A 20,887-nucleotide genomic window follows, 5' to 3' on the forward strand; every position below is an offset into this window, starting at 1 on the left:
GTCTCGTTGCAGGCGCACTACCTGTCGGCGCCGCCGCTCATCGACCTGCACAAGAACGGCGACCACGCGGCCGGGGTGCCGCCCGTGCCGTCGGTGCCGTCCGTGCCGTCCGTCGGCTTCGGCGGCTTCTGTTAGTGCCGCGCCCGCCGAACTGAATCTCGCCTCGCCCCGGACCGGCGGCGGATCGGTCGTCGACGTTTTGTGAAGCGATCGTTAGTGATGTAATTTAATCTTTTTCAAACTGATGAGCTTAATTTTTAGGATTTATTTGTAAATATTGTATGTATTTATTTGGATCCATCACACTCAACTCGAGCGGTCGCGCGCTCGCGGGGCGCGGGGGGCGCGCGTCGTACTTAATTTATTCGGAATGTCTGTGATCCCCGTGTCGTTCGGTCGTGGAACTGGTTCGAAACGGGCGCGACCTTTGCGTTTTGATGCAAATTATATATTTTCGGAAGGTCGAGCCTCGGAAGAAAAAAGTCTTGCCAATGAAATGTTTCGCGTTCTAGTCAGTTACTAATTCGTGTCGGCTAGTCAAATTGTGAGCGCCCCCCGGCCCGCGCGAGCGAGCCGTGCGATAAATATTTTTATCTAAGTCACAGGAGCGGCCTATGAGATGTAATGTATACTTTTATTTAGGTTTAGTTACACGTTACGTGGAGTCGGTTACGCTATTTACGAATCGATTTAAGCATTTTTACACATAATAAACTTAATATGTACTTATTTGCCGTCGTGCGCGACGCTCATGTTACCGAATCAGTTACATAGCTTCGGATCGCTAGTGACTAGCATAATTTTACATTGTATCGTAATCTATTTTTTATGAATCGTGCGCCATCTTACATTAGGGCTCCTCGTCGTACGGGTTGCCGGTTACGCCCTCTAGTTATAATTTAACGTTTTTAATGCATAATATTTACGTCGGGTGCTGAGGGGTTCGATTGTTTTGTCGTTGAGGGATTGCCATTCGTGCCGATGGCTCGTGCCGATGGCTGTCGCTTTGCGGTTACACTATTTAAGTCTTTAGTATGTTGTTGAAGTTTTTATTTAGGTTTGGTTGGTGTCGACTGGACTCGGGGAACGATCTCAGCTGTGATGTCGCCGCGCCCGAGCGCAAACTATGTTTACTAAATTCTCTTATCAAACTTATTTTTTTGCACAAACGAATAAATTAAATTAATGTAAGGTAAAAACGAAATAACATACGTAAGAAAGACATATACGTTAATGATAGGTTTACTCGAAAGAATTTATATATACTATAGTGATGTCGGGAAGCGGTCGCGGGCGGCCCGGCCGTCGATCTGTCACGTAGATAGCTGAAATGACACGTTACGTTAAACTCTCGTTTGCACAAATCGTCTTTTCATTTTTAAATCAATTTGTAAATAAATATATATAAATCGAATACGTTTCCTTCATCTGCAGGTATTGTCGAACGATTGCATCATTTTTAGCATATCGTTGCACTATTTTAATGCGTTATCTTTTTTTTATTATTTATTATTATTTTTTCAATCAGAAAAGAAAATTTGATAAGTTTATAAATGAAATCAACAGGGTATTTAAGATTGCTTAAGAAATATTATTTTATATTTATTATTATTTTTTACGCGTCTTCTCGCTCGCGTCGTTGTGTTACGTTACTTAACCGTACTGATATTGTTTATTGACTCGACATGTTAGCTTCGCCTTAACGCTCGCGCGTCGACACTTCGTCCTTCATTTTATTCTCTAACGAACCTGCTCACTTTATTGAATTAATCTTAAAATATTTTATACAATAATATGAGGTGCAATAGTGGGACGGCGACTGTTAAGATGGAGTCCGTTGGTCCGGCTCTGCGCGGGCGCGGCCGCGCGTGTGGCGCCTCGTGCTCCAGCGCACGAGTTCGCACCAACGATAGTACTTTGCCTTTGTACATAATGAGTGCTTTATTACGCTTTTTGATATTACTATATTTTTATTTAAATCTACGATACTATTATATTTTTGCTTTTGTACAATACATTTTATACTCTGTATGAATATCGCTGGCGCGCAGGTCGCGCCGCGGCGGTCGCCGGCTCGGCTGACTCGCCGGGGCGGTTGGCTTCATTCGGTCGATTACCGCTTGTACCACACACATTTTATAAGGAATGAGGTTGATGATTCTTATTGATTTGAAATAATTAATCACCGTGGTCCCGGCGCGACCTGCCGCCGCGACAGGCCTACCGGTCGGCCGGAGCCCCCGTGGCCTCCCGTCGGCGGACGGACGATCCGTAGTCGTTAGCGTAAGTCTCTATCAACGAGTTAGGGTTAGTGCGGGGGCCGCCCCCCGCGACGGTCGGCGGCGCTTCGAGTCGCTCGACCGCTTGTACAGTATGTATATTTTTGTAAAATTCATTCTAACTTGTGGCAATATTATAAAATTTTAAAATTTATCTCTAATATTGATACTTAGTACAATTGTTAAATGCGATTATTTGACTCGATCCGGTAGATCGTCTCGACGGCTCGCGAGTCGTGCGTCGCCACGGCGACCGCTTGGTTGTGAATACATGTCGCTTGTGCGCCTCCGTCAGCCGCTCAGTGTCGCGCTCTGCGTCGCGCTCTGCCGTGCCAAACTCGCCGTGCGGGCTCCGAAGCAATAATTATACAATGTTACGATTTGTATCTCGATTGAAAAGCAATAAACTCTGTGGGTTACGTTCGAGTTCGTATCGGAAGCTTGCGTTGCGACGACTCGGCGCTTCTGATCTTTGTGTAATTTGAAATTCTAAACGAACACTGGCTGTCACTCGATTTGTGCGTTTCGGCAAAACGACGACAAACTATCGCGTAGGCCACAATAGCTCGTTTCGGTTTCGGGATGCGTGACGATAACGTTTAGTGGTGACCAACAGAGTTCCGGCAGGTGACGGAGTTCGAATCTAGCTCAATTTTATTGATACTTAATTAATGTAATTTATTATTGTAACTCGACTCGCTTGTTATTCATAGTTAATTAGATCGAGTCTCTGCATCGGCTGCAGCCGATCCCTCCCGCTCACCCGCAGACCCAGTCCACCCACTGTAGGCTACTCGAATGACTCGCATTTTACCCACGGTGCTTGTTTCTTATAGTCGGGGACGCGGCGGCGCTCCCGGCCGGCAACTCGCGCTCCGCCAGGGTGCACCAGTCGTGTGTTACATTCGATACATATTAGTCAATTATTTGCCGCAGCCCTCCGCCCCCCTCCGCCCCTCCGCCCCTCCCCCCGCCTCCCCGCCGGCCGCGTCCCCGTAACGCGCGTTAAAGTACAATTTATCGATATACTTTATCTCTATTATTAATTAATGAATTAATTATATAGTAGCTACACTGTTGTCACTGTTGAGCGATGTCGCGTGTTCTCATTTGGTCGAGGTCGGTTCGTGTGTCCGTTTATATAATGTTTACGCTAGCGGTAACACAGTTGATATGTTTGTACAGTTTTTAACGAACTTCTCGTAGTTAACTAAGCAAGAATTATTTTAGTATAATATAAGATCTAATCGAATTACATTTTAGTGTAATATAATGAAGTACTCGAGGTTTTTTCAAAATTTCATTTAAGATTGTACGGTCCTTGTGAGGTTTTATTTAAAATATAATATTAAATGTCTCATTGGAAACTGACTCCGTAGAATGTAATTAGAATGTAAACAGGAAAATTTTAAATAATAAAATACAACATTAATAATAAGTAATGTATTATAAAAATAGGTGTAAGGTAAAAAGTTATTAACATTGTATGGAAAAATTGTGACAAAATTATAGTCATTTGTAATATTAAAGTGATGTTTTATTTTAAATAAGGAACAGAAACTTTTGTTTCGTTTTAAGTTAGAACTAGCGCGCACTGGTGACTTTTGTCACGGTGACTTTAAAATGTTTGTCATTGTCACGTCAAGTTTCCAAAATGGAGTGCGCTCATTAATAGAAACAGTGCCATAACATATCCGAAATCGAAGTGTCATTTGCCACTATAGATTTTGAAGAGACGGTGGTTCTCTGTGAACTCGTGAGACTCGGCAGAAAAAGAAAGCGAAGAGAATACTGGGTACTAATTTCTTCCCACGCTTTATTTTTAACGTGAATATCTGAATACTTTCAATTTTTTATCATAAAGAGCTGGTCTCTTTTACACTGTGACATATTCATGGACTCGACAAGAGTGACGAAACAGTCACCGTGACAAAAATCACCAGTGCGCGCTAGTTCTTATATCCATATCCCAAATCCCGATACCCTTCTGTTTGAATAAAAAATGTTGTGTGTCATGTTATGTGTCTTTCTAAACTCAAACAGCGCTCCAGCTCGGCGAGCAAACCGTCATATACAGCGATGTGCCGACTCGATAATCGAGAATCGTATACTCACGATTACTGCAGACTTAAACATTTATTTCATAACGAATGTTTCATGTTCAAATGTGTCATTATTTTAATAAAATACTGACATATTTGAAAATATCATTAATGTGTAATCTAATTGTTACATAGATGTGCTGCAGAAGAGGGCTTTTCACGCAATCTATAACTTAGGTGCTAAAGAATCATTAAGGAATAACTTTAAAGAAATCAAAATATTCACTGTTGCTTCTCAGTATATATTCTGCAATGTTATGTATGTCCGAAAAAATATTAATGATTTTATGAGAAAATATGATAATCATAACATTGGTACAAGGAACAAACACAAACTTGTTACTCCTGTTATTACTCCTGAAAGTGTAATGCTTCTATATTGAATAAAGTAGTTTGAGTTTGATCTAGTTATATAGCCTGACATGGCGGCATAGTGACGTATTTATTAACTTTGACATTAATTACATTATATTTAAGCTGACAAAGGATACTATGTATCTGCCACTTAAATATAAACGACATAGCTACATCGTTAGCTAGTAGTAATATATTTGATTCCATTGTGGATACTACAATTTAAAAAATATACCCTTGATTTGTAGTTGTGCTACTAACATAAGAAATTAAAAAACTAGATAATAAGACAATGGATAAGCACTGTAAATATATTATTAGTATTGTACATCAGAATATACAGAGCTTATCCTAATCCAAATTCTAAGTTACTATACTGACACACAAAACTTTATTCAATAAAATACGAAACAAGAAGAAAGCTAGATATTTAAAAATCAAATTTACAAAATATCTACAACTGTGCACTATGCATTAATTGGAATTATGTTAGAGCCTGTTGTGAGCAGGATTTACATTTTGTGTGGTATTCGAAACTAGTACCTGTGTCGATAACGAATTTCTTTCTACTTTGCCCATAAAAAAAAAATTGAAGAGTAAATTCGGCTCTCAGGATAAAATTACTTATTCGAAATTCCCAAAACTACAATTCCTTGTGACAAATAATGTTAAAAATGCAAAAAAATCTAAGAAAAAAATTCACTCACATAAATTTCCATAGATAACGGAACCCTGGGAATTATTTTCTTAATATAGTTTGAGAAAATGCACATTCAACTGTCGTAACTTAATTTAACCTTATTAAAATGTCCATCAACGGCAAACTATATCAGCGATAAGTTTTTTTTTTTTTTTTTTTTTTTTTTTTTTTATGGTATAGGTGGCAAACGAGCAGGAGGCTCACCTGATGGAAAGTGACTACCACCGCCCATGGACATCTGCAACACCAGGGGGCTTGCAGGTGCGTTGCCGGCCTTTGAGAAAGGAGTAGGCTCTTTTCTTGAAGGTTCCCATGTCGTATCGGTTCGGAAAAACCGCCGGCGACAGCTGGTTCCACAGAGTGGTTGTGCGAGGCAGAAAATGTCTAAGAAATCGCGCTGTTGTGGATTTTCGGACATCAAGATGGTGCGGGTGAAACTTAGAATTTTGACGAGATGTCCGAAGGTGAAATTCAGCAGCCGGGATTAATCCGAACAATTCCTCGGAACATTCCCCGTGAAAAATTCGGTAGAAGATGCAGAGTGATCCAACATCTCTACGCAAAGCCAAAGGATCAAGGAGATCGGAAAGGGCTTGATCGTCGATAATTCGAGCCGCTCTACGTTGGATGCGGTCAAATGGAAGGAGCTGGTACTGGGGAGCACCCGCCCAGAGGTGAGAGCAGTACTCCATGTGAGGCCGAATTTGCGCCTTGTAAAGTTTTAGGCGATGGGCCGACGTGAAGTACTGTCTCGCCTTGCTGAGCACACCGAGCTTCTTTGAAGCCAATTTGGCTTTGCCTTCCAATTGACCGCGGAACTGAACGAGGCTCGAAATATCAACGCCAAGTATTCCGATACTACCTGTAGCGGCTATCGGGATGTTCTCAAATCGTGGAGATACGACAAATGGTGTTTTTTTAGCGGTTAACGCGCAAACTTGCGTCTTTTTGGGGTTGAAATGGACTAAATTTAGCCGGCCCCAGTTCGAGACTTCGTTTAACGAAGACTCGATTTCAGACACAAGTTTGTTCCGGTTTTCTTCGACGTTTTCCCGAGAAATATTAGCGCGGCCGGTGTATAAGGTGTCAACGGTACTGTCGTCTGCATAGCAATGAATGTTCCCGATTTGCAACAAATCATTGATATGCAGAAGAAACAGAGTGGGTGATAGGACGCAGCCTTGTGGAACACCAGCATTGACGAATTTTAAGTCAGAGCATGCACCGTCGACAACGACCTTGATGCTCCGATCTGCCAAAAAGCTGGTAATCCAATTGCATAATTTCCCGGGAAGCCCATAAGAAGGAAGCTTCGAAAGAAGCGCTTTGTGCCATACGCGATCGAAGGCCTTCGCTATGTCCAAGCTGGCTGCTAATGCCTCCCCCTTGCTCTCAACTGCTTCAGCCCACCTGTGAGTAAGGTAAACTAGAAGATCACCGGCCGAGCGACCCCGACGGAAACCGTACTGGCGGTCACTAATCAGCTGATTCTCCTCTAGGTACCGCAGGAGCTGGCAGTTAATAAGGGACTCCATTATCTTGGAGAGCAAGGAGGTGATGGCTATAGGCCTATAATTGGACGGATCTGAGCGGTTGCCTTTTTTAGGGATCGGATGCACCAAAGCAGTCTTCCAGGAGTTCGGGACGACGCCTAATGCGTAGGATTGCCGGAAAAGACGCGTTAAGACCGGTGCCAACTCGGGAGCACATGTCCGTAGCACGATTGGAGGGATGCCATCGGGTCCACTCGACTTGTGAATGTCCAAGGAAAGAAGTGCTTTCCGAACTGCACTTTGCCGAAATTTAACCTCCGGCATCGTCGTATCACATCGCGGGATTGATGGAGGTGACTTTCCTTGGTCATCCAGAGTCGAGTTCGACGCGAAGAGAGACCCTAAAAGTTCGGCCTTCTCCTTCGCGGTATGGGCCAATGACTCACCGTCCCTGTGCAAAGACGGAAAAGAAGGCTGACAGAAATTCCCTAGGACAGCCTTAGCGAGAGACCAGAACGCACGTGTTCCTGATGGGAAGCGCACCAGTCTCTCGCCAATTCTGCCAATGTACTTCGCCTTCGCCTCAGCTATCACGTTTTTGAAGGACCTGGAGGCAGAGTTATATTCCTTTCTGAATGTGCTGGTGTTTGTATCACGAGACGCCGATGCGTTAGCCCAGTCTTGGTAGCGTTCCCATTTTCGGCGTGAAGCCGTCTTACAGAGGCGACCAAACCAGGGCTGGGACTTGCCACCAATGGGCACCGCAGAATATGGAATGAAAAGTTCCATACCCTGAAGCACCACATCGGCGACAGAGTCAGCAACAACGCTCGGATCATCCATCGAGAAACAAACTCGCCCCCATGGGTAAGATGCAAAGAAGGACCGCATCCCATCCCAATCTGCTGACTTGTAGTGCCACACGCGACGACAGCCCGCGAAACGAGGTCGTGAGTATCGTGTAACTGGCACTGTACTCCGGACGAGACAGTGGTCCGACGAGCCCAGAGGGGGATCGACGACAATCTTATAGCCGTCCGGATGCGAAGTCAGCAGAAGGTCCAACAGGGAAGGTGTATGATCCTCCACGTCCGGTATTCGCGTTGGCGAGGTGACCAGTTGTGTCAAATCATAAGCCAAAGCGAAGTCGAGAACAGATCTACCCGCATGATCAGTGGTGCGTGATCCAAGCCACTCTGTATGATGAGCATTGAAATCGCCCAGAATAATGATCTCTGCGGATGGAGTCTGCTGCAGCACGGAATCTGTAGCCAATTGGACGTGCTCAACCAGTCGGTCGGTTTCGGCATTACCGCTATGGGACCTATAAAGGCACGCGTAGATTCGCGGATGGTCGTCGCAGTCTACGCGCAGCCAGATAATTGATAGGTCCTGCCCTTCAAGGCTGCCGAGGCGTCGAGAGCAGATATCATCTCTGACGTAAACGCACACCCCAGCTCGTGGCACAAAAGTATGCTCCAATTTGTACCCGGGGTAAGAGAGAAAAGACGTATCGGCAGGAGAAGATATCTGGGTCTCGGTAAGAAAGAGCAAGGCCGGCTTCGCCGTCTCAAGGTGAAAGTGAACGGCATTCAAGTTGGAGTTGAGTCCCCTTATGTTGCAGAAGTCCACAGCGAGTGTGGTAGGGGTTGCCTTATGATGCCTGCTCCGCTTGCCCCGAACAGTGGCGAGCGCAAAATTGCCCCCCCCAGAATTCGGAGGGCAGCCTGGGCATCCCTGCTCAGGCGGTGTACGTCCTGAGCATGGATGCCCAGAGAGGGATTCTCCATCGCAGTCGCTGATGGTACCCTCCTGGGGTAATGTCACCAAATTCTGCACAACCATGTTTTGGGGGGAGAGGGATCGGGCCTCCGGAACTCTCACTTACCGGACGAAACGCGGTAGCATAGCTACCACTTCACGCCGATTTTAAGTGAGAGAGTGGTACTTCCCCGGGCGTGCCGGCCCATTCGACTGCAACCGAGAGGTATGCAGTGTGGCACTACCACTTGCAAAAGTATATGTAAACACATAAAATTCAATAATGTTGGCGATTATTTTATTCATATGTAACTAAAAACGTATTTTTACATTACTTTTTAAAAATAAGCGGGAAAGGAACAAAATATTTATCTGTTGAGCTGTCATGTGTGTCAATAGATTAGGCAAAAAGTGAAACGATATTTATTTTTAATAAATATAAATAATATCTACTACGGTTTTGAATTTATCTTCTTAAAATAAACTTTTTTTTTATTTTTACTTAAAAACACTGCAGTATTTTTTTATTATAGAATAATTACTTTTATCAAACGTAGTCTACACGTTCTATATTGATAAAAATTAAAAAGAGCTTATTTGTAATACTAATTGCAATTCTAATAAAATCGAAGTTGATCTAGGTAGGTACTTAATTTGACACAGCTGGTATGATAGACATATATTTTACTATGTTTATATACAAAAATCTGCTTGACGACAAAGTTGTAAGGTTCTTTCAGTGTCAAGATTTAGTCGATACTTTATTCATTTTTTTTGGAAATTTTAAAATCAATTTATGTATGTGCAACTATAAACAAAAAATATTCGATTTTTTACGTATTCATCTTCATTTAATATTTTCTTATTATGTGAAATAGCTTTTTCGTGACACAATTCTTTTTTTATTATTTCATAATATGCACATCATAAAGAACCTAAGTTTGATGGCTTTGAAACCATAGACAATTTGACTTGTCCAAGAGGTTCCGAAAAGATCGGTGGATTGCCTGTAGATTTCGGTGTGGATTGAGATGTCGGATATCGGCAGCGGTGACGAGGGGATTTCTAGTCAGAGTACGTATTTATTTACAGCGGTGTAGCGTCTAAATCGCGTTTCGTTTCGCGCCGTTTCCGTTTATCGTCGTGAACGACATTTCGAGTCGTCGTAACGTTCGAAAGTAAATATCTCATTGTTCCCGTTTCAAAATGGCGAATTCGGGTCTGTTATTTCTCGGGCGTTGAGGCCTCGGTGGGTTTCTGGTGCGGGATATCGGTACGGTGGCGGGCGACGGCGCGGCGGCCCGCCCGGCTCGGTGCTAGCGCCGGCGGAGGTTGACGACCTATCGATTTTTTTGTCTGCGACCTCTCGTCGGCGGGCGGGCCGGTGTCTGGTGGCGGCGAAGGTGCGAGGGCGGCAGCTCGGCTCGGCGGAGGCGCCAGCGCGCTTGAACTGCGCGCCCGAAGCGGCGACTCCGCCGCGTCACCGTCAGCTGACGCGCCAGCACCATGGCAGGTCAGTGGCCGCGCTCCCGCAGGGAAAGCTCCCATATAAATCCACTGCCCTGCTATTCGTATCTATGTCTCCGCTGCATGGTCTCCGAAACTCCCGTGGCTCAAACTTAATTTTGAAAAGCTTTACAAGATTACCTGTGTTGTGTTTCTTTGTTCCTACTTCAAGTGACAGTGGATTAGTGTGAGATAAAGTGTTCAGTGCTTTGTGTGCTAGTGGCAGTGATAATCAATGCAGTGATCACAGATCTATACAGTACAGTAATTTAACCATTCAATATTTGGAACAAAGGAATTACATTGGACAGTAAATTCATCTCTGCAGTAATTTTTGACATCAACATCATATTGATTAGATTTTGCAACATTAAATGTGACAACTTAACAAGATTTTACACTTGATAAACCTGCTACTTGTAAGTAGAATTGGAACATTGTCATAAAAAGTAATATCTGTTTTTGAGTTAATAGACAGGCACTAAGGGATTCATTGTGTAAATGTTCTGTTTGTATTTGTCCTGTGAAGTTATTTGTGCAAGACTTTGACTACACAGTATTTTTAAAGATTGTTTTGCAGTTGTCTTTCAGTGCAGTGGTTGTCTGTGAAAATGTTTTTTCTATAATGGACGGGCCATTTTCAGAGTTCGTCACTTTGTTGTAAATATTGCAGAAGATTGATTGCATTCAAATACAACTAACTTGTTTTAATCATATGAAGAGCAACTAGAGCTATAAATGACATTCATTGATGCCATTTAAAAAAGCCTTTAAATCTTTCTTTTATTTATCTATTCAACATGAACTATGCTACCTCACACTGTCTAATGGCCTCCTAATGTTTCTTCTGTAATTCATGTTTTACAAAGCTTGTATCATACAGACCGAAGTTGATTTAATAGTACGGAGTCTGAATATTAGTGAAAAAATATCTTGTTGCAATTGAAATATAAACTTTGAACAACCAGAAATAGCTTTAGATACTTTATGAAATAAAAACTCCATTTTCGTACCTTGGAATGATTCAATACAATTGCATAACAATAGATACATATTTTCTTAAAAATTTTAAGGTCCTTTATGAGTCTGCTATGTTGTCACATTCTTTACAATTAAGAGATTGGACAATTTCAGAGGGAATATAAAATAAATTAACTGTGAACACAACTAACAGACGTAACAACTTTTACTTTAAATGTCAGATGAAGTCAGCTCGCTTTTGAGAACAAGTAAGCTAAATAGTAAAATTAATGTTTTATAACATAATATGATATGTAGTGTGTAAACTTTTCTACTACTTAACCACTTACATGAGGGATGGTTAATATTTATTAAAGCTCCATTGTCTATGAGTGATGATCACTAACCTTCGTCTGGTCCAATTGCTGTCCCACCAAATAATATCAAAAAAAATATATTTAATATTAATCACAAACATACTCATAGTTAGAGTAAAATCTTTTATGTTTGATTCACTGGAATATTGTTATCTTTTAACAACAATCTTATAATATTTTTGAGTTTAACAATATTTAAATTATTAAATAAAAGTAGTTTGCATTGAGTACAGTACAGAGATTTTAAAAATATACAATCTCAAATGAAAATAACTTTTAATACATAAAAGTAGGAATTGTAAATAATAATTAAAAAGAGAAAGGGCATTCCCAATGGAGAGTATTATTGTCAGAGGGATTAGAATATTCCTTAGTGTTGATAATGTACCATACACACCACTTATTTTGTTAAACATATAAAGTAACTAAAAATTACAGTCTCCATATCAACCAAAATTAAATTATAATATAAATATACAACAAGCGGTCTAATCAATGTACGAAAAAGTAAAATTTTAAGAAACTCGATTTCATGTGTTGTCAAGAGATAACAAAATTTCAACTCAATCCTCTTTGTTGAACTGGTATGGAATTCAAGTAAAAAAGGTTCTCTCCCAGTAATAAGAAAAGGCAAATTTAACAGGCAGATGCTAGAAGAACGAAATATATAGTATTTTGTTTCAAAGTTTGTAAAAGTTGGACACTTAAATTAATCTTTAATAATTTCAAAAATCAATGCTAATATGTACTAGTTAGTATTTATCTATTTTATAAAATTATTAGTTTAATCATATGCATTACATTTTTCTTTTAATTGTATTGCATACACCTAGAATACTCATAACAACTATGAAATTGTTCGTCCAAATGTTCCTATTCTAAAGTGTCCCATAAAACATTATAATGATCTTGATCGTAACCTACTTGCTGAAGTTTTCTGATTATTATACAGTGTTATTTTTGACGTCCAAAAATAATTGAATTCTCTTTGATTTGAGTACTTGAATTGCATAATCAATTTCTGCAATTAAAGTCATTCATTGATATGGTATTGATAGAATCTTATCTGATAACCTGTTATTTCAAACATAATAGACATACAGTGGCATAATGCTTAGCAACAGATTACAGAATACAAAAAAAATTACATTATTAATATAAATAATAGTTCGTCTACCCGCGGGGCTTCACATTTCGCGGGTTGGGCGTCAGGTATTAAGCATAAAAAAATTCAAGCTTGCTTGATACCAAATTTCATCAATTTTGGGTTTGGCTGTAAAACAGAAAGACAGTCTCTTTCGCGTGTATAGTTTTAGTATAGACTTCATTTTAATTACAGTTACTTCTATTTTATTTTTTTAAGTCAGATGGGGCAAGAAGGCTCTGTAAAGACCTATCAAAAAAGCCCTACACCAATTAAAGATAAGTATATACGAGGCAAAGATGACTATTCATTTTTGTAAAATATTCTTTCTGTGTTCCAAAATTTTGCACGGCCTTACCCTTAAAAAGATTTATTAAACATATTCAAATAGATCTTATCTTTTCTGAGATTAAATTCTTGTAAAAACACTTCATCTCTATGTGTATAGATTTAATGAGTATATTTGTTCGCATTTACCAGCCTATAATTAACAAGCTGACTGACGGATTACCTAATTATACTTGACAGGATCGATTGCAATGGTTCATTAACTTCAAGAAACTAAATATGGCAACTCAAGAATTAACATTACCAAGATAGTCTATCAGAAGAAAGATATCTCTTCTAGCAGAGCTGTTGCTGGGCAAATAACGCTCACTCACACACACAAACGTACATTCATTTGTTTCCGATGTTCGCAATTGGGTGTAAAGTTGGTTTACGTTCGTGAATTCTATGTTAGAGACTATTCCATCTTGAAATTTTTTAATGTCTGGAAAATTCCGGTTTTTTATATTAGGTCATCAATTGTATGATGGGATTTTGTTGTCTGTAATATGTTTGTATCTTACTTTTGGCAACTTGTCATCTTAGATAAATCTAACTTTGTCGAAAATAATTTTAATTACTCCTCAATATTGGTTAATGTTATACGGGAATAACGATGGAAATGATCACATTGTGTTAGCTCCTTTGTTAGCGAATTTATTGCACGTGCTGAGATCAATACATTTTAAATATTCAATGATAACGATTAGACTTTCCTCACTATTTTATTATATGGCGGGTCAAAGACAACTGTGGGAAATGGGATTTAGAATTATTATTCGTAATATATTCATACATTAACAATTAATAAAGACGTGAACGTTTCTTTGTTTGTTCCGTAGGCATCGCGTATACTTTTCCTCGTTCAGTTCCAAGTGACTCTTTGTTCATCTGTGTTTTATACTTGCGTGAAAGTTTCTATAGTGGTAAAGGTTTAGTGGTTCATAAATTATAACGAAATGTTGGCCATTTTGTAGCTCACGTATCAAAACCACAGCGATACGCTGGTGAAAATATAAAACATTTTCGTAATAGAATCGCAAGTTTTGGCGGGTAGAAAAATGTTTTTTGTATAACGTAATTAACTATGTATGAACAAATACTTTTTGCTAATCTATTGACTTTCAAATCCATCTATTGCCATTTGGCTTGTAACACATCGGCTGGCTATTGTGAAACGGAACTATTCACGAAGCGCGAACTTGTTCCACCCATTGCGTCATGGTGTATTAACATGACTGTCATTCTATAAGGAACCTTTTATATTACTGTTTAGTCCAGTCCTTTGTTTAAGCCTGAGCTTTGTGGCTGTGTTCATGGAACACTTTATACACTTTACGTCCACTTGTTATTTAATATACTTGTCTATTATATACTTTAAGATAATTAAAAAAAATCGACGAAGCCTTTATAGTTATAAATAATTCAAGGCGATATTAAATAGAATAAGTATTGACTTATTTAGTATAGTAATCACGCTTAAATTTAATATAATTAGCCAGGTTTCGTTCATTTAAATAGGCGAAACCTAAATGACGTCATTTTATTCGTGCTTCAAGTAATTAATCAAGGAAAGACGTCGACATAATAAAATTCGTTCAATGAGAACGGTCCCTTCGCGAGCGCGGAACGAGCTGAGGTGGTGATTTCTCAAGAAAAAAATTATGGTTTCACTTTTTTGCGCGTCTGGCTTGTGTCTGTGGCAAAATTATGTCTGCTGCCAATGACCCGCCTTGAACCACTTACATAACGACGCAATCCGACTCTCGGTCCACCTCCGTCGATTTATTTACCATTCTACGCGCTTGCAAATATTAGACAAGATTTTTTGGTTATTACGCTTGTTATTAAAGCTATTTGTGTTGCGTAATCTGTTGTAAACGCCTTCGAATATTCGGCCAGCCCGCTGCTCACGTTGAGCGTAGCTCACGCTAATTGGATGTAACGGTCAATCTTATATGTTGGTGATGATTCTTATAACGTGCTTTTGTTACCTTTAAAACTATTTCTACGTTATATTGAAGTATTATAATTAACACTACCACTCTGTGAAACTTAGCATGGTTACCTTTTTCATCGCAAGCTTTGTAGCGCGGGATGTCAAATAGTCTTCCTACGATATGTAATGGTATAAAAGTGTTCCATGTAAACGTTTATTCTTCATAGCTTTATGTTAAAATGAAATCAGTTATTTATAAGCGTCATATTTATTTTAATAATAAGTTGGTTTGGCCTCGAAAAACTATATTCTTGGAAGAGATAGTTCCACATTCACTATAAGTGTTCTTATACTACATGCCTAGCTTTACGCGGCTGACCTAGAATTGTAATTCTTTTATTAGACACATTTTGGGATTTAGGTGAGCATGACGCACATCAAAAGATTTGGGCGTATTCATCGAAATTTATCATAAAAATATATAGAACGGAACAGCTATGCGATAGGCGGCATTACGACCTTATCATAAGTGAAAAGTTGGTCTGACATGGAAAATACAGAGCAGCTTCAGAAAACTGAACAGACAACTAGCTAGCGCCACAAGAACGTAATACGTGTAAAACATTGTGCAAGAAAATAATCGATACAAAAACTTGAAATATTAAAACCGATTGCAAACCACAACCGATGCTATGAAACACTCGGAATGCTTTTGCGTAACATATTACATTGCCATTGTCTTAACGATTCATTATTTATTCCTCTGTGAGTCAAACTCCTCCATTGACCTGGTTGTCCTGATATGGTCCTGGTGCTGCTATGACAGATCACGATGTAAGGGACTGTATAAAACGTGTCTGCTTTTTAACAAATACCTTCCTTTTATTATACATATTACGATTTATTCTAAGAATCTATAATAGTGAAAATTTGGAAAATCGATTAAATATTAACATTTTTATGCTCTTATGAAGCCAGCCAGTCGAGTTTTATTTCTTAGTCCATTGCACAGTTGAGCTCGAGACATTTGGGTGACGATATCAGTTGAGGTGTACCTAAGCCGCTTTGTATCCTGTCCTTGTCGCGTGCAATTCGAGTAGAACCATTCGTCCGTGTACGGTCACACTCCACCTATTGCTCCGATTCGAACTGAAGTGTATGTGCTCTATAGTCAGATTGTATTCAATTATGTAATAAATAAGTAAAGTCTTTAATGCACTTCATTAGGCAGTTTTGTTTCATTTGCACAGGTATACCAAGAAGTGATTTCGTCTACTGCCAGTTTTAAGCCTTTATGAGCTGTATACACACGCAGAAGAGGCATAAATAGCTATGACAAAAGTTTAAATAAATTAATGGCATAATATAAATAGCGTCCTGGGGTAAAAATATTAGTCTATTAATTTTTAATTAATTATAGAAGATAACATAAATGCGAGAATAAATGTTTAAGGATATAATAGATTTTCAGTACTAAAAAAGAAATAATTGCTTATTTAGGGAGTATGTGGCCAGTTGGTATATCAGCATATTAATGGCTTAGACGTTGGCAACAATACAAAATACCATACATGTTTGACGAGTACCCAAACGTTTTTCATAAAAGTCTTTAAACAGTAATGATGTCCCTCTGACGGAATTCATCCACAGCCGTCAATGTCAAGAGGGACTTGATAACTCCACAGGACATATCCCAGTGTTCAAGTCTGTTCTTAAACAGATGGGATATGATGGAACGGGTAATGTGACGCGATCGGAAAGAGTTTATGTGAAAATTAAAGGCTTTACGTGCTTTCCGACGCTGTCGACATTGAATATTCTTCCACAATCTCGAACAATCAGACTCCGGGCTATTATTGAGAACAAGGCCCTTATTTATTACACGTTTCAGATGTTATAACAGTGTCTTTCAGTGCTTTTGTAGTATTATTATTCATGTTGTCCGGTTTATCTAACAAAGCGAACGAATAGCCTCGCGTGCTTGATTATAATGTAAGTTAAGCAGGGCAGAGCTGCACACGCGGCCCACGGGTCTCAATCGGGTGCATCGCGTTGCGTGCGAGCGTTACGAAAAATTGCCATGTTTTTTTTTATCTATTCCTTACACACCACTTTGCTTGATGTAAATTAACATTTTCTACATGAAATGTTACATTAGGGGTTAGTGTCTTACTTATTAGTTTCTAAGACTTACTGCTGACGGGAAAGCCTCGGTCAGACGGGGTCGATACTATGCACTAATTAAGACTTTGTACTATGCAACAATACATGAGCATTGTTACGTAAATATAAAAGATTAGGTAAAAGGCATTTTTTTTTTGTTCAGGATATATTTAATGTTATCAATAGGGAACTGAAACACACGGCCACATTGATAGACTCTTGTGCTATTTACAATTAACTAATTTTTATCCGTTATCTATACCGAAGCAATTGTTTCATGAAAACTGAAAAAATAAACAAATATTCTTGTAAGATATAACTGTTATATGTTTATATATTTATCCGTCAGTTTTCTGTTGGTTCGGTCCGTCAATTTTAATTTCAGAGCCTTCATTTGAAAAGTTGGTTATTCAGTGTTTATCTCCAATTATGCTTTTATAGTTGTTGAACTTATCTTAAAAGAAATATTTTTCCTACATGTCATAATGCGATAAAAAATGCATCCGTTCTGTTTCTTTCACTGTCGTTACTGTCCATCATCAGATTGGCTGAATATTTTATGATGCTCTTTATATAGAAAATAGGCCACACTAATACTGTGACCCTTTTCCCTATAATATCTCCAAAGATTTCATGTCTTACTTTAATTATTAGGAGACACTCTTAATGTTAAAATGTATTAAGTGTTGCGTGTTTATAAATTAAGCAAATGATTACCAGATATTGCTTATTTACTAACTGCACTACAATGAGCAGTCAAGAGTAGCAGCCAGCATCTGCTGAAACGTTGAAGAAACCAATGCAGCTATGATTTTTAAACGCAAGATACGAGACCACAAATATTACTCGGGAAGCTAATGATGCAGTCGTTACAAATAAAAAAAAAAGAAAACAACTCTATTGAATGTTAATTATTTAAGTTCATTTAGATTTATGAGTGTTATAATTTATTTTATTAAATTAAGTTCGTACATAAAAGCTACAATCGTTTTATTTAAACCTGCTCAGTATAAACGTGTGTTTATTGTTTACTTATTATTTGCATATTTTTTTCCAGAATATCATGGTCAAGGCATGGACGCGGGTGGGAATAATTTTGACTCCGGTAAGTGCGACTGATTTTTATCATAATGACGATTTTTCTATGACTAGTTACCGGTGTCGCGATTTCTTCGAATTACGTCAATTATAAACAATCAATCAAGGTAAAACGTTTTTCTTTATTGGTCGATGTTTTAAAATAACGATTTTTTTCAATTCAATCAATATTGAAATATCTTAAGTAAGGAATGATTGTTAGTAGGGTTGAAGAATAAATGGTTTTTGAACGATTTTACTTCGATCGGTTCTTAAAATGTAAGTTATTTTTCAAGCGAATGAAGTATAATTTGTGTAAGAGAATTAAAAATTTATTTGATTTGCTTCAAATAGGATGCAGGAACTTTTTCCGGACTCGACTTTTTCCTAAATTCTATTTTGGAAATATTATACGATAGTTTGCATACTGTAAAGATATAATACTGTAAAGTTTAATGGAAATCATTTATGTACTTTTCTACCATACATGAAATATGACCGTTCTGAGGCATGCATTTTCCGATACTACACTTTTTTAAATTGTTCTTTCTGATTTGAGTATATACATATTAGCCCACTCAGTATACTATACATGTTAATTTAAAATAGGTACACAATAGTGGTTTAGCTCCTACGCAGATATGCAGAGCAATTCATAAATACAAAGAGTTAAAAAAATCAATAAGAATGGACCTAATTCTTGTTGACTGTGAAATAGGATATATTATGTATGTATGTTACTTACATCACATTGTGAGTAAATACTGAGTATCGCACCAAATCTTCTCAGTATAATCTACATACCGAACATGGTGGTTTTACAGCTGATAAAATTCTGTAAAATGACAGCACAAAATAACTTATAAGAAGCCTACTTGACTATTTGGTAATTTTAAGGTTGTATCTAGACTTTGCAAGTAACTCAAATATATATGTAAAATAGTTGTATACAAACGCTTGTTAAGCGAGAAACAGGAGTTTTTGGATTAGCGTTGTGTTTATTAGAGGCTTTCTCCCTGATCTACTAAATGTGTACCACTCGTGTTAAAACGCGACGCATAGTTTTCGTGAAAACGGGAAATGCCAAATAATATCTTGAATTTAAATCAAGTGCTAAGAAAAGCAACAATAAATATGTCATTATATTCTAATCTCATTAATTAAACACTAAATATTATTATACAAATACATTAAATACTTTTTATACATAAAAGCAATCATGAATATGAAATTGCTACTATTATGTTAAGTATTAGTTATGAATTAGCTCATTAAGATCTTACATAAAGTAAATGAAATAGAAACTCGAAATATTTATTAATATTCATTCAGAACAGGAAGTGGCACAACTTAATTGAATTATATGGAGGCCTTTAAATTTTGCAAAAAAAACGGTAAAAACAGCAATACCGGCTCCATTGGCAGATGTCTATCGAAATTAAAACATATTTGGTACATTTAAAACCAATGTTTCTAGTGTTAGTACCTATAAGCATTTAAAAATGGAAAAATATGATTAATTAGTAGGTAACAATAATTTCCATTTTTTTTGGAAAATTAGTCGATATTGGGGCCTTATGGTTTTGTTTCGATTTAAGTATAATGAAGAAATGTTGGAAAATACTTTCAATGTAATAACAGTAAACGTGTGCCACATTTATTCCCATGCGCGTTGGAACTTTGTTTAAAAGCGTTTTGTAGCGTGAGCTCTTGCGGGCAGACTCGGATAGAGTGATGTATTAAATATGGTTTTCTTTAGGAATCATGACCGAGCGGTCAGGGAAAGATGTTACCGAAAGTTTTAAAGGAAAATGACAAGACACAAATATATGGAACATTTAATGGTTAGTGGTCGTAGGCGTCCGTTACGCGCGCATGCAGGCTTCGGTCAAATCTATCACTAACGTGACTGTTGGAATTATATCAACATTATTCGCTTCTTCCGACAGATCGTCCTTCCAATTTAAGAGTCAATAAACATCACTCGAGATAATAAAGATGTTCATAAAAGTAAACCTTTTATTGGTATTTCATTATATTTGAAACCGTTAAGCGAATAAAAGGAGATTTTCATACCCATAAATCGTATTTGCTAAAATTTGGAACTTGCAAGATTAGATTTGGTAACTTTTTATTTGAAGCTGCCTTTGTGTAAAACCGTCTGGGTTCTGCGATCAAACTGCTGTTAAGTATTGTTATACTAATATTTATTATTGGTGTGTCCGGTTAAATCGGAGCTATTGTACTAATAGGCGTAAGGGACAACATCATAACTTCTCAGATTGGTGGCGTATTTGCGATGCAAGCAATGATTTATATGCTCAAATCATGACTGATGGTTGGCTGACCAAAAAACTCGAAAACATCCACATATTTATCAATTTTCGTACACACGTCAGGCATAACATTATACTGTATAGTGATTGTCTTCTAATGGACGCCATAAAACCGTTAGTAACGCTGGGTCGGGCCATTTGGTGACGTTATGGGCGTTTCTTTTTAATGAAACTGATTATTTGAAACTACAATTTATCATATCTCAGTAAGCTTTCAAAGCATGAAGATACATGCTTTATAACGTGTGTTTTGTCAACATGACTGAAAGCAAATCAACGCAAATATAGAAGAACCTTAATTTGTCATGTAATTGAAGCCACCAGGGAGTAATATAATGAATAACAACGCCTTAGAATTAGTAGGTGTGG

At 38.3% G+C, this 20,887-nt stretch overlaps 2 protein-coding genes across 14 annotated transcripts in view; both read left to right on the forward strand.

The window, feature by feature from the left end:
- Positions 1-3,808, forward strand: part of LOC124540547 (atrophin-1-like) — a 39,545-nt gene extending 35,737 nt beyond the window's left edge. For all 9 annotated transcript variants that reach the window (XM_047118205.1, XM_047118206.1, XM_047118203.1 and 6 more), the window contains exon 14: positions 13-3,808. In XM_047118205.1, coding sequence (XP_046974161.1) covers positions 13-135 — 123 coding nt within the window. In that variant the 3' untranslated portion in view covers positions 136-3,808. The remainder of the gene's footprint in view (positions 1-12) is intronic.
- Positions 3,809-9,610: 5,802 nt separating this feature from the next.
- The window catches only part of LOC124540492 (transcriptional activator protein Pur-beta), a 28,363-nt gene continuing 17,086 nt past the window's right edge, over positions 9,611-20,887 (forward strand). For 3 of the 5 annotated variants that reach the window (XM_047118107.1, XM_047118109.1, XM_047118108.1), the window contains exons 1-2: positions 9,611-9,763; positions 18,163-18,210. In XM_047118107.1, coding sequence (XP_046974063.1) covers positions 9,721-9,763; positions 18,163-18,210 — 91 coding nt within the window. In that variant the 5' untranslated portion in view covers positions 9,611-9,720. The other 2 variants (XM_047118110.1, XM_047118111.1) reach the window with 2 other exon arrangements.

This window comes from Vanessa cardui, chromosome 25 (genome assembly GCF_905220365.1).
Source record: "Vanessa cardui chromosome 25, ilVanCard2.1, whole genome shotgun sequence".
NCBI lineage: Eukaryota > Metazoa > Arthropoda > Insecta > Lepidoptera > Nymphalidae > Vanessa > Vanessa cardui.